Source organism: Apodemus sylvaticus, chromosome 9 (genome assembly GCF_947179515.1).
Source record: "Apodemus sylvaticus chromosome 9, mApoSyl1.1, whole genome shotgun sequence".
NCBI lineage: Eukaryota > Metazoa > Chordata > Mammalia > Rodentia > Muridae > Apodemus > Apodemus sylvaticus.
The window spans coordinates 9,848,105-9,862,768 of record NC_067480.1 but is presented as its reverse complement, the minus strand read 5'-3'; the positions used below and the strand labels follow the sequence as shown (position 1 = coordinate 9,862,768).

At 41.4% G+C, this 14,664-nt stretch overlaps 1 protein-coding gene across 5 annotated transcripts in view; it reads left to right on the top strand.

Moving 5' to 3' along the window:
• Fer (FER tyrosine kinase) overlaps positions 1–14,664 on the top strand; it is a 306,510-nt gene that overhangs the window by 191,475 nt on the left and 100,371 nt on the right. For all 5 annotated transcript variants that reach the window (XR_007979418.1, XM_052192262.1, XM_052192260.1 and 2 more), the window contains 3 exons: positions 2,421–2,477; positions 6,685–6,800; positions 8,420–8,514. Coding sequence is in view for 4 of the 5 variants with exons in the window: in XM_052192262.1 (XP_052048222.1) it covers positions 2,421–2,477; positions 6,685–6,800; positions 8,420–8,514 (268 nt within the window). In the remaining variant the exon portion in view is untranslated. The remainder of the gene's footprint in view (positions 1–2,420; positions 2,478–6,684; positions 6,801–8,419; positions 8,515–14,664) is intronic.

Below are 14,664 nucleotides of genomic sequence, written 5' to 3'. Positions count from 1 at the left end.
TGTGCTAAGGAGTAAACTCGACCATCACTCGAGAGTCTGACCAGGGTTAGAGAAAGACATCGGTAGAAGAGGTCGGTGTCCTAAAGGAAGGGTGGGGGATCCTGGCTCCTCCAGGAGGACTCCACTCTCCGTCAGTGCTCCCTCACCTCCTCTCCCTAATTTTACATTTGAGATTCAGTGTGCACTCTCAGAGTGGGGGAAACTTGAATGTCTTCTCTCCCCCTGTGCCCTGCCTTTCTTGCTCCCTCACCAACAGCAGTAAGAATATTGCATCCACTGTCCCAAGGAGGGGCTAGGGAATTCCTGTCAGATCCTCTTCTCGCCAGCCACGTGAACAGACCAAGAAAGGGAGACAGCAAGGAGGTGAGGCCTGAGGTGCTTAGAGGGAGGGGTCCTGTGAATGCTTGTGTACACTGACCAGTGTGTATCTTCTTCCAAGCAAAAAGCTGGAGGATAAATTCATGGGAGTTTAAAATAAAAACATCCCAGGACAGGCAACATATGGATCTCGGGAATTTTCTGGAGAAGGAAGATGAAGAGAAACAGTCTTGCTGTTGAAGCCAGTCCGGAGTTAGATGTATGGCAGACATACAGCCCGGACAGGGGGCTCTAGAGAAACAGGAAGGACGGAAGAGCAAAAGCATCAGCAAGAGCTTGCTTAGGTTTTGGTCAGCACAGAAGAGGAACAGATGAAGAAAGGAAAAGTTACACCTTTTAGTTAGGACTCAAAGGCAGATCCAGCTGTGCCTTCACACTTGGTCAGCTTGTAGGGACTCCACTCAAAGTGAAAATTCTAAGGAAAAAAAGTATAGCATCTCAACAAAGGAAATCTTATTCCTTTTCCCCTTCCACTAGGTGATCTACTGGACTCATGCGCCCAGGCCTGAGAGTGTGTGGGTCTTTATAGGTTCTCTTGTGTCCTGCTCTGAAGGGCAGGTCTAAAACCACTCAGGATCCAGGTCAGGAATCTGACCTCTGCAAAGATGATACCAGCAAGAGGCTCAAGAATATTTCTTGCTTTTAGCCAAGAAAGAAAGTGATAACGTTTTCATAGTAACATTTAACTGGCTTTGAAATTACCGCTAACTACAGTTATTTTGCCATGAAATCAGTCAGGAAAAATCAGTCCTGGTTTCTAACAGAAATTTTCTATGTGGATCAGATTTTGCCTTAAGTGACCAGCCAGCTACCAGGTCAGTTCTTTCCATCGCCTTGGACCCTTTGAAGCTGACCTCTGCTCTCTGTTGAGCTAGTATTGCTTCCAGTCACGCAGCGTTTGCTTTAGTCCTGCCTTCTCTTCCTTTATTCTTTATTCTAGGCCTTTATTCTTCCTCAAGTCTGGAAAGTAAATATCTTAGTTACTGACCTGAGCTCTCTTTTGTTTTCTAATATGCTTATAAAATATTATGAACTTCCCTTTAAACAGCTTCTAGAAAATTTTTATATTTGTTTAAGTTTTTACATAATTTTTTTCTGACCTTAAAACAAGACCCTACATAATAAACAAAATATGGAACTCTACATCTGCGCCCTCCCCACCCCTTTCCGTTTTCCACATCCTGACTTCCTTTCCACGCCCACCGCCTCCTTGCTTGCTTACCTTCCTTCTTTTAAAGTGGGTCTATTTGCCTTTCCAGCATTACGGTTTGTGGGGAGTTGTGGCTACACGTCCGTACTCACTCGTGTACTCATTTTGCGGTAGTCGGTTCCTGAACTCACACAGGGAGATGCCATTACAAAAGCATATTCGCATCTCTGGTCCTGGACCTCCTGTGGGATTGTACTTGCTGTTTGTTGCTTTGTCAGACTGTAGGAAATGCTGGAAAAGATGTGACAGTATGGATAGTGTCACAGAAGCTGAAGAAGTGTGTGTGTGTGTGTGTGTGTGTGTGTGTGTGTGTGTGTGGACTATGACTTGTAGAAAACTTCCAACTGGACTGCAGGAAGAGTGACTTTCACTCTGCAAGACTTGTTACCCACCACTAACAGAAATGAAATACTTCCTACTCACACTGTTTAACTCCACTCGCATCCCCATCCCTGTCCCAAAATGAACTCTTAGGAATGTGGGTCATAGAAAATGTTAGTGAAGGTAAGTAAAGTGAAACCTTGTTATATACTGTGACACAACTTTTTAAAAAGACTGTAATGTAGTCTTGCTTTGTGGTAGGTGAAAAGCACACCTGTGTGTTGCCTATTGGTTGGTATAACATCATTTTGAAGCTGCAGTTTCTGAAAGAATGTTGCCACAGTAGTGTTTTTAACATCTGACAGTACAGCTGCTCTCCCTGGTCAGCTCTGTATCATGCTGGAGTTACAGCTTATTAGTTTGCTGTTGAGTGCACTTGGTTCCTCAAAGGAATTTATAGTAACTATTTTTGCATGGATTAATGGCATCTTTTTCTTTCTTTTTGCTATAGGATAAGAAATGGGTTCTCAATCATGAAGATGTTTCATTGGGAGAATTACTGGGCAAGGTATGTTATCAGCTGAGCTAAATAAAAAAATTTTATATTAATCACGAAACCTTCATATTGCCATTCAAGGCTTATTCTATCACACTTCGGGGTGTGTATACACTAATTAATCTAGAAGACATTGTCATCAAATTTCCTAGAAATCTCTGACTGTCACTGAGATAGATGTGTGATGATCTTGAAAATGTTTGTGATGACTCTTATTTTCAAAATAGTGTATATTTTCCATGGAAGGGAAAAGCCATAATGGCTTTATTAAAATGAAAACTATTGAATGAAGGAAAGAAGCTGTCAAGTTGTGGAAGTTTAACTGAATATCCAGAGGTCACTGTGCTTCCAGTTATATTTGGCAATTCAGAAAAATGTGAAGTGCTGCTTCTTGAAATACCAGAAAAGTTTATAACACTCCACTACGTTATCATAAAATAAATATAATGAGATAAAGGCTGGGGAGATGGTATAGGGCTAGAGGTACTTGCCACCAAGCCTGTCACCTGAGTTCAATATCAGAAACCTACCTGGGAGAAGGAGAGACCCAACTTCTGACCTCTACATGTGTGTGGTGGAACGTGACACACCTCAAACATATGAGAAACAAGGAGGGGCAGGGATGGGGATGCAAGTGGAGTTAAACAGTGTGAGTAGGAAGTATTTAATTTCTGTTAGTGGTGGGTAAAGACAAGTCTTGCAGAGTGAAAGTCACTTTTCCTGCAAGTTGTAAGTTTTCTCCAAGTCATAGTCCACATTAGAGTGCATCACTCCCAACAACAAAGTTGAACATCTGATAATTAGTCAAATAGACTCTTCCCACACCTATCAGTCATCTTCATTCAACTTTTGGTAAATAAATATTAGTGTGTTAGTGTTTTATTGTGGATACTTCTATATAAAATTTGAGTTGAATTTAGCTTCCTGAGATACTGTGAGAAATGGAAAATTCAGATATTATTACAGGAGAGCTTTTATATCATTTATGAGTGATCATTGCTAGATTTAACTGAAGTCCAGCATTTTAAGTAATAAATGGTGACTCATTTTTATTCAAAAGTGAACTTGGCCATTCTTTTCTAATTTTTAAAAATCATGCAGTTTATCTTAATAAACTTAAGAAGAAGTCCGTGTTTAAGTCCTCTCCTTTCAGGACTTTTAGCCTAACTATTTAATGCCTTTCCAAATGAAAGTATCTAGTTGCTATTACAGACCAGGTTTTATTTGCTAATAGATTTTTCAGTAAATTAATTCTAAAGGACATAAGATAAAAGAGGCATTAACTCTGAGGTGGTCTCCCAATTCTGAAGGAAATAGTCCTAAATATTATAATGGTATTTCTTGGGGCAACGCAATAGCAGCAGCTTGGTGAAAAGTTACGACAAAGAAACTAATTTTCTTGAAAATACAATTAAGTGATAAATTTCAAATATAAAACACTGAAATAGACTGAATTTATAAGAACAGTCTAAACAAAAATATTTTTAATTTGTTTTTTTATTTGTTTGATTTGAGACAGGTCTCATGTATAGCCTTGGCTGGCCTGGAACTTGCTGTGTCACTGGGATGGCCTCAGACTCACAGCGTTCCTTATGCCCCAGCCTCCCAAGTGAAAGGATTAAATGCATACATGACTGTAACCAATGTGTCTGTCTGTCTGTCAGTGTGGGGTGTGTTTATGTATCTGTCTGTCTGTCTGTGTGTATATGAGTTTCTAGTAATATTGTATGTTTAAGTATGACTATCCAGCAATTATTATGTTTCTTACTAAGAGTAGTTCATAGAATAACTACATTTTTAATGACTAAACATGAAAGTCTCTATATTTAAATAATACTTATTATTTTTATTATTATTTAGCATAACTTTAATATTTTAAAATACTAGGATGTAATTTGTCACTAATATCTTACTACCCTTTTTGAAAAGGTATTGTATACTGAGATTGCATAAGTAGTTAAAAGAGAGCCAAACTTTTTTAGTAGTGATTGTTAAGTAATAGCAGAAGCTAACTTCTTCATTCAGTACCCTAGCCTTTAACTGCAGTTACTCTATGGTTGACATTACATCATCCAGCATTCACTGTGCACCCGTGATGCGTCACACGCTCTCCTGGGTGCTTGGTGTGTGCGTTCATGAACAAGCAGAGAATCCCTGTGCATACAATGCTGCTCTGACTAGCAAGGGACAGACAGGTAATGTTAGAGAGCAGTGAGTCCCAAGAAAAGGGTCGAGGCTTGACCTGTTTGTCGGTCACTGCTGCAGTTCTTAAAAGGAAGTACAGGCTGATCTTATTCAAATGCTTACTTTTAAATAAAATCTTCCTGGGAACACCAGTGAGCCATGAGGACCGCTGACAGTGAGGGCCACTCAAGGACTCAGCAATGCAGAACTCACCTGCCTAGCAAAAGACAGTTGTGCCTAAACTAGTGAGGGAGCTGTGGGAGGAGGGAGTCAGCGAGGCCACAAGGATGCTGACCAGGTGGGCCTGACCGGGTACTGTCACACCACAAGTGTTGTTGTGAAGGGGATGCTGAGCCGGTGGGGGCAGCGGGCTTTCAGCAGAGCAGGATAGTTACACTTTGGGAAATTGGCCCTCAGCGTTGTGGGTTGAAAGCTTAGGAGAGAAGTGCAGTTGGGTAAGTGAGAACTGATCCAGGTTGCGGATGGGAGGTGGTGAATTTAGGTCTCATTTGAAGTTGAACCAGTTGTATGTCTTAATGGATGCCGTGAGGATTGAGAAAAAGACAGAAGTCAGCTCTATGTGTAGCACATTTCTGGGCACAAAAGTAAAGGTTTGTGATACATCAAATTTACCTGTTAGGTTTGTGCATGGTGATGAAAGCCATGTGAGTATCAAATACTGAGGTTAAACAAAGCGCAGTTCCACAGTATAGACAGGGTAGTGGGTGGGGCTAGAGAAAGAAGAGGTTTCAAAACTGAGCCCTGGTTGTTCCAGCACCAAGAGGCTAGGGGAAGGAAAAGCCGTCCTCAAAGGAAGTTGAAAGAAGTAACCAACTGGGAAGAAAGAAAACCAGGAATTATTACTATGCCTTAGAAACTAAGAGGAGGGGAGTGCAGCGTGGGGCCAAGTACTGGCAGGGGGCAGCACCGGGCTCCTGCCCAGCAGTGATGCTCTGCTGCAAAGGAAAGCATCAGTGCAAACTCAGTATCACCATAGTAACTCAGGCTGGGAGATGGTAGGCAAAGGTGTGGCTGAGAGTCACAGTAACTCCTTGCACATTACTTTAGGGCTTATTTTGTTTTGTTTTTGTTTCAGAGAAGTAGGAAACAACAATATCAGCAAGGAATGATGGCAATGTTGCAAAGAGAGTAGACAGCACACCAGTTACCAAAGTCTGGGAGTGCAAATGATCTAGAAAAAAATGGCCAAGCCACAGTAAGGCCCTGAATGAGTTTTGCTCATGAATTTAGGCAATTCAGTCAGCAGTGTGAAAGTCTTTAGCCAGGTTTGAAGAGAGTTGGTAGAGTAAAAGTGACACTTGAGTTGGAAGTGAGAGTGAGAATGGGATGTATTTCCAGTAGGTGACAGCTGTGATGAGGGATAGTAGGAACAGCCCAGCAACAGTCTCAAACCTTTCTGTTCAAAGCCAGCAATAAGAACCTGCGGGAACACTCAAGAGTGAGGTCTTTGAGACGGGGGTTGGTCGTATTGAGCTATTCTATAGTGTGCATTTTTTCTCTTCCTAAATGCATTGAGTGGAACATATATCAAAGTAGATGCTAGCTATAGAGGAAAGCTATAAATATTGTGTAATAAATATTAGTTCACCTCTGGTAGAACAGATGCTTGAGTAAGCCCTCTTCCACCCTGGGTAACCCTCAGACACTATAGCAGACATGGTTGGTAGGATCAATGCCAACATTTCCCTCTCAGAATCTTTGCCTTTTCTTTTATCACAGTGATCTTTAATAAAACTTAGTGCTTAAAGCATAAAAGAGTCAGTGGAAGGAGGCCTATGCACGCAAGGCAGGGCTAATGTAGAGTTCTCCTTTTGTTGAAGCCAAGCATTAGAATAACCCAAGTTTTCTCTAGCACAGATCAACGTGGAGGGACAGATGTCCATACCTCAAATTTGTAATAAACAGCACAGGACTTTGGTTAACTCACAATGATTCATTTTATGCTTTCCTGAAATTTTAGCCAAGATTATGTTTTGTCAGACATGCCAAACAATGATTATATTTTCATTTTCAGGGGAATTTTGGTGAAGTGTATAAGGGCACACTAAAGGATAAAACTCCTGTTGCTGTTAAAACGTGCAAGGAAGACCTTCCTCAGGAATTAAAAATAAAGTTTCTACAGGAAGCCAAGTGAGTACTTTATAATTATATAAAATGTGTGCTCATAATTCATTATATTTGTCATTCTGCTTTATTAAATCCATTGAGGTAAGTTTCAAGACATTTCCTAAGCTGTGATTACTGAAGCAGAAGTCAGCACTTTAGAGTCTTCCTGGGTAGGCACTTTCATGTTGTGGGAAGTTTCTGTTTGAGCTGGCCGGGAGGACCAGGTGAGCAGGCTTGGGAGCAGTGGGACACCAACGGCAGAACTGTTCTCTCTGCTCTTAAGGATTCTGCAGCAGTTTATTTCATCTAACATATATGTTTATATGCAGTGCTGTCATTATATTTATAATAAAACAGTATTAAATAACATACCCTGTATATACTTTTTGCTATATTTACATAGCTTGTGTCCTTATTGACCATAACGTTGATTCCTTTCTGAGAATCTCAGGTTTCTTTTTCTGTTTTGTGTCTGGCATTGTTGAGAAGCACTGCATGCCCTTTCTCTCCTGAGGTGACTTCTTTACATTATATTCTCAACTAAAATTGAATGTTTGTCTTCACTTAATTAAAATGTGTCTGCTATTTATAGAATCGGGTATATCAATTACATGTTTTAAAAATTAAAATATAATTGCTCAGCTTATGCTAGACAGAAATGTTGGTGGAAGATGAATGAAGCTAAGGTGGGGTGGTGAGGGCAAGGACAAGCAGCAGGAGAGCACCTGGGCCTGTGGTTATCTCCAGGGGTGATAAACTATCTGTGGCCATAAACTCATGTGAAGTATTAAGAACTTAAATACTGTCCAAGGAATGGAGTTGTGGTCTTCTCGTGTACAGTACTGGCAGTCCGGTTGCTGAGAGGTGTGCTTCTGTAAGGGAACACACAGTCCTGCTGCTTGACAGCTCCTCGGATTCTTAGGGCCAAAGGATGTTTAACATTATTCTCACTTTTAAACTTAGGATTATCTTATTATAAGCTAAATCATTTCACAGTTTTTCCTCTAGGTATTTTTTTTTCATTTTCAAAAGAAAGAATGCAGCAATTTCTCCACCAGAGTGAGTTTATAATATTAGGGTAAAAGGGCATTTAAAGGACTCGTTCTATTTTCACACCCATGCTTGAAGTCCTGCTAACAATTGTTTCTTACTTTATAACCCCTACTGAAATACTGTGTTTATCCAAACTAACTCCACACCAATTCACCCCCAGCCTCTGTTGAAACTGTATTTGATCCTTTTATTAGCACTTTAAAAAAAAATTGTGTCTGCCATATGAAACCGATCATGTAGTAAAGCAGAGTCTGTAACATTTGCCAGTGTGGGGTGATTTGGAACTGGCTAGCCTAGATGCTCTGAAGCGACTTCCGCATCTTGCCTACTGCGCCTGATAATCAACCATCGCAGTGGGCACCAATTTTAAATGATTGTCTAAGGATGATCAGCTCATTGGTACTTGTGGTGTGCCGCCCAGATTGATCAATGCTCGTTGATATGCCTCTCACTTATCAGAATTTGAAAACACACTGATATTTTTTAATTTGATTGTAAAATTAGATCCTAATTGCATGCATTGTTCATTATCGTAAGTTAAAGCTTTGTTTTGTTCCGCTGATGAACTTGGGTACTTTCCTCTGATCTAGGATTCTCAAGCAGTATGACCACCCCAATATTGTCAAGCTCATCGGCGTGTGCACACAACGGCAGCCGGTCTACATCATCATGGAGCTGGTCCCAGGTAAGGCCGGCCGAGAGGCACCCTCGTGACATGTCAGGCCATGTTTTACTGCCTTCTTCCCTTCGCTCTCTCCCATGTCTCCTTGTAACGCGTCCAAGGAGTCCTGCATAACATTTTCCTGATACCAAAGCCTGCATATGTACTCAGTATTTTTATAGGCCATAACATGTTTTTATTTTCTAGAAAATGTCAGCCAACACTTTCGAGACAGATTTACTAGAGTGTAGTTACACATAGAGTTCAGCTATATATAAGGTTTATGTGTAAAATGCTGCTTAGAAAAACTGAGTGTCAGAGTGGCTCGTCGGCACTGCACGTGCTGCCTGGCCCGTGACCCTTGTATGCCATTCCAGAGTCCATCTCCACGCTCTACTCTGAGTTCTCCTGCTGCTCTGTGGTGGCATGAGTGCTTCTCTTACTGGTGAGCTGCCAGGAAGCTGCGTGCCTCTGGGTCTTTAACAACTTGTAGAAGCAAGCGTGGACAGCCACACACTGGCATGGGATGTTTTCTGGTTTTCTGTCTGCCTGTTGTTGACAAATAGGCTGACCTTTGACCTTAACAGTTTGCAGTGTTTCATAACCAAAAAGGGTTTGCTTTCCCCTTTCAGTGTATGCTTCACTTAACTTCTTTTAAAAGAAGACATTTAAAGGAATATGAAAAGTATTTGTGACTAATTAAAATGCTTGAAGTAACCCCAAGGTGTCATACATTCCTTGCTTAATATGACCTATAAAATGCTCCTGCAGTTTAGGGTTAGCATCCTGTTTTACCACACTAGTTTGCCTGTTCCTGGCGTAATCTAGGTATCAACATAACTGTACCTCACATAGATTATCACTAACTTCATCAAACTGGCATTGCCTCTGTTAGGTGTGTTGTATTCTGTCATGATCTGTGCGTGAAAGAGCAGTCTAGTAACTTAGGAACAATGGGATTGCATGTAACTATATATTCTCTATTTTACTCTATATAACCTAAAGAATATTTACTATATAAACTATATAAACTAGGATGTTTAAACATAAACACATGCTGATAGTTTAGGGAGTAGGCACTAGGTTAGGGAGTAGGCACTAGGTTAGGGAGTAGGTACTAGGTTAGGCAGTAGGCACTAGGTTAGGGAGTAGGTACTAGGTTAGGGAGTAGGTACTAGGTTAGGGAGTAGGTACTAGGTTAGGGAGTAGGCACTAGGTTAGAGAGGTACTAAGTTAGGGAGTAGGTACTAGGTTAGGCAGTAGGTCCTAGGTTAGGCGTAGGGAGGTCTAAGTTAGTATGAGATACTGCCAGATGCTTAGCTTTGGCAGGTGGCTGGACTTGAGGAAAAGGGGTTCATTGGCATGACTGAAAGGTTTAGATGCAAGGGGAGGCTGAGAAAAACCAAGGGCAGTGTGTGCAGTAGCCAGGCAGTGTTGGGCAGTGCAGGGGCATGTGAACTCTGCTGTCTGCACACATGATGAGGAGGGCTCCTCGTCAAGAGTCTGCCATTCCTCCTCCCGTGCCACAGCGCTTGCTCAGAATGTGACTTTCCCTAGTACTGTGACTTGTGATGTTACTGTGTGGTAATGAGTCACTCCTGCCTGGCCCTTACCATGGCCGTGAAGCATTCCCCTTTGTAAAGCTTCTGTGGGTTATGGGATCTGAAGTTTAGTTTGCTTTCTTCCCTCGTTTCCTTTTTCCTGTTCCTTTCTGTTTTGCAAACAGTCTTCAAGCGCATTCCACTGAATGTGGGTGCACTCACTTGGAGACGAAATAAAAACTTGAGAGTGATCCACTCATCTTGCTGCCGTCTGAGTGACAGGTGTGAAGCTTCACAAACTCGAGTAGCTAGGAGCTTGAAGGAGCTCAAGTCTTCCCTCACTGTGGTGTCTGTTAGACACTGAATCTTCACTAGATTTTCTCAAAGCAGTGTCTAAGTGTCAGGCGCAGCTCTTATCTAGATATTTTTGTGGCTAATCTACTCAGGACTGCTCAGGTATTGGCAGAGTCCTGTTGTCTGCACGACTGGTGGCTCTCAGTTCCGTTTGGTTTGCCAGCCGTACCCAGGCTCCTTTGTAAGTGCTCTGTGTCTTCATAGCACACAGCTGGCATGCCAGATACTTCAAGGGCATTACATTCCTCAAATTCTCACATTTCTTACCAGCTGCAGAACGGATGTGAGACCAGTTCCACTTAGAGCATATCCCTATCTAGACATCAACTGTCAGGTGAGTGAATGTGTCTATGAGAGACCATCTGACAATAGACATAGTATCCAGGTATTAGAGCAGGGCAAGTTTGGGCCACCATCTTCCAGTCCCACCCACCACAGTAGATTTTCATAGATTTTTCATAAAGACTACTTGCATTGTGGATTCTAAAACCCTATTAATGAGCTTTTCACACAAGAGTACGTTAATTAAGTCCATTCGTTGATATGCAATTAAAATGTATCTTTTGCTTATGGATGTTCTGTAGCATGATGATTGAGTCATTTGGAAAATATCAGGTCATTATAGAATTCAGATCTTTCTACAGTGACATAGTTCATTATACAGGGTCCAAACAGCACATTCATCAGCAACAAATAATCTAATTAGAAAAGTAATGGGAAAACGCCCAGGCTCATCGTAGCGAAAGCATGTTTTCTAAAATTTTAAATTTAATTTGAAATACTTTATTATCCATGGCTATAAAATGTATCAACCTTTTTATTTAAAGAGTGAAGATCACTTCATTTTTGATAACATCTTCCCTTCTAATGACCATGTTTTTCTTTTACCTTCATTTTTAAGAACTAGCTTAATGGGATGTATCTGATATACACTAAAGAGTGTATGTATAAAGTGTATGTATTGACACTTATATAACCCTTTGAAGCTTTTAGCACAACAAGGCCGTGAGCATGTCTGTCTGTCACCCTCATTCTCTCATGACTCTCTGGAGTTCTCTGACCTTTCTGCTCCATTCCAGTCAAGCAGTGATCTGCTCTTCTCTCTGGGGTCTTGTGTTTAGTATAATTAGATGAGATTAGTCAACTGTTGTGTTTTATTTTTTATTTAGCATACAGGGTAATGGGTTTTGTTGGGGCATTGCCATCCGTATGTGCCATCCATATGTGCCATTCGTGTGTGCCATCCATGTGTCCCAGCCGTTTATGCCATCCGTATGTGCCAGCCATATGTACCATCCTTATGTGCCATCCATGTGTGCTATCCATATGTGCCATCCATGTGTGCTGTCTGTATGTGCCATCTGTGTGTCCCAGCCGTATGTGCCATCCGTATGTGGCAGCCGTATGTGCCATCCGTATGTGGCAGCCTTATGTGCCATCCGTGTGTCCCAGCCATATGTGCCATCCGTATGTGCCATCCGTGTGTGCCATCTGTATGTGCTATCCGTGTGTCCCAGCCGTATGTGCCATCCGTGTGTCCCAGCTGTATGTGCCATCCATGTGTGCCATCTGTATGTGCCATCCATGTGTGCCAGATGTATGTGCCATCCATGTGTCCCAGCCGTATGTGCCATCATCCATGTGTGCCAGCCGTATGTGCCATCCATGTGTGCCATCTGTGTGTGCCATCCATGTGTGCCATCTGTATGTGCCATCCGTGTGTCCCAGCCATTTGTGCCATCCATGTGTGCCAGACGTATGTGCCATCCGTGTGTCCCAGCCATATGTGCCATCCGTGTGTCCCAGCCGTATGTGCCATCCATGTGTGCCATCCATATGTGCCATCCGTGTGTGCCATCCATGTGTGCCATCTATATGTGCCATCCATGTGTGCCATCCGTGTGTGCCATCCGTATGTGCCATCCATGTGTGCCATCTGTATGTGCCATCCATGTGTGCCATCTATATGTGCCATCCATGTGTGCCATCCGTGTGTGCCATCCGTGTGTGCCATCCATGTGTGCCATCTGTATGTGCCATCCATGTGTGCCATCTGTATGTGTCATCCATGCGTGCCAGCCGTATGTGCTAGCCGTATGTGCCAGCCGTGTGTCCCAGCTGTATGTGCTATCCTAATGTACAGGATCTAGCTTATTGTTCTCACTCCCCTGCCCTTCCCTGCCCTTCACTTTCACTGATCCCTGCATTCTCCTCAGTGTTTCTCCTGCATCCGTCCATCCATCCATCCATCCGTGTGTGTGTGTGTGTATGTGTGTGTGTGTGTGTGTACACGTGTAAATAGACAAATGTCAATTCTAGAGGTGTGAAATAAACTGGTATTTTGTCTGCATCCCTTGTGCGGCCCCTAGTTCTCCTCTTCCTTTCTGCTTCTGCTTCCTCATAGTCACGTCTTACAGATACCATGTTCCATTCCTTGTCATGGCTGAAGAGAATCGCATTTTGACTATACCATACGTTATCTATTTTGCTTTTGAAAGACTTTTAGGTTGCTTCATTTTATGTAACATTCTTGCACATGTTTTTGTATTATAATGTACTTTCTTTTTCTTGGGATGCACAAGTGAATTAAATGGATCATATGATATGTTTAAATTTGGGGGAATTACAAGTTGCTTTTCAGAGTGGACATACTATTTTATATTTTATTCAACATGTAATGAAATTTCTATTTCTCCTATACCCTCTCCCAATTCCTGCTTTCTTTTCTTATTTATAGAGAGATACTTTGTAATGTGTTCTGTTTGGACAGGGTCTCAACTATGTAGACCAGACTATCCTTGAACTCCAAGATCAGCTTGCCTCTGTGCGAAAGTGCCAAGACTAAAGGTGATCACTCCCACCCCTTGCTTCTTTATGGTTTTAACTACCTTTCTTGACTACATAAAAACACAGAGCATCTTTTATGTGTGTTGGGGTAGAAGATTTTCAGAACTTCTTTGGTCTAATATCTTTATAATCATCTACTTTTTTAAAATTGGGTTATTTGCTTTTTGATTCTTTCACACTTTATGTGAATATATATCCTTTTTCTCTTAAGATTTATCCAGCCCTATTATTTTCTTAAGTGTTTTTTGAACAGATGTGTTTAATTTTGGTGAAATTTAATTTATATTTTTTATGGATCTTGCTTTTGGTAGTATTTCTAAGATAACTTTGAGCACAGGGCCACAAAAATTTTTTTTCCATTTATCACAAAAGTTTCTAATTTTAATAGTTTGTGTTTGACTCTAAGATCAGCATCTCTCTTTTCTGTTCTTGGGTTTCTTCATTCGGTGTCATACCATCTTGATAGCAATCATTTTACAAGTTCCCAGAAGCAGTGAAGACAATATGTGCTCAACTTATTTTTGCCAGGGGATGCAAGACATAGTAAAGGAATGATGGTTTCTTTCATAAATGGTACAGGGAGATATCCATATGCAAAGAATGAAGTCAGAATCACATCCTGCACAAAAAAACAATTAAAAACAGAATATGATTCTCAGTATCAGGTTATATACGCCATGGAAGAGAGCCTGGGGGAATCCCTAGGAAAATGGCCTTCACAGTGAGTTTAATGGATATCATACCAGAAGGTTAGGCCATGAAACGAAAAATAAACATACTATATAAAACTAAATTGCTCACTGGAAAGGAAATTCTCTAAATAAATAAATAAATACATCAATATATAAGAAAAAATGTTCAGGTTCTGGATTTAAAAAAAGTATAGGTAAACCATATATATAATAAGTGGTTAATAAAGAACTTATAGAATCCAATAGAGGAAAAACAACTTTAATCAAAGTGGGCAGAATAGATATTTATTTAATGAAGGTATAAAAATAGTTAAAAAGTATATAAAAAGATGCTTAAGATATTAGCCATCCTTTATTAAAACTACTTTAGGTCACGGGTTAGTATTGATAGTATCAAAGAAGCCAAAGGATCCCTGATGTTTGCAAGAGTCTGCAGACCCAGTAACTGTGTTCCTGGGGGTATATAACCCATTACGTTAACCCTGGGGAGGTTCCCACAGAAATCACAAAGAGGACTGTCCTGTGGCCCGTCGTCCCTCTCAGCATAACCCGCAGTAAAGGCATGCCTACTCTACAGTGCTAACCTCCCTGAGCACAGCAGCAAAGGCGCGCATAGGCGTGGAACCTGCTTTCTCAGATGAAGGAACTGACAAACTCTGGCTCATGGATGGCCTCCTCCCTTATGTTTGCCCTGTGGAGGCGCATCCTGACAGGAGCCCAACATCAAGCAAAGTATTGGT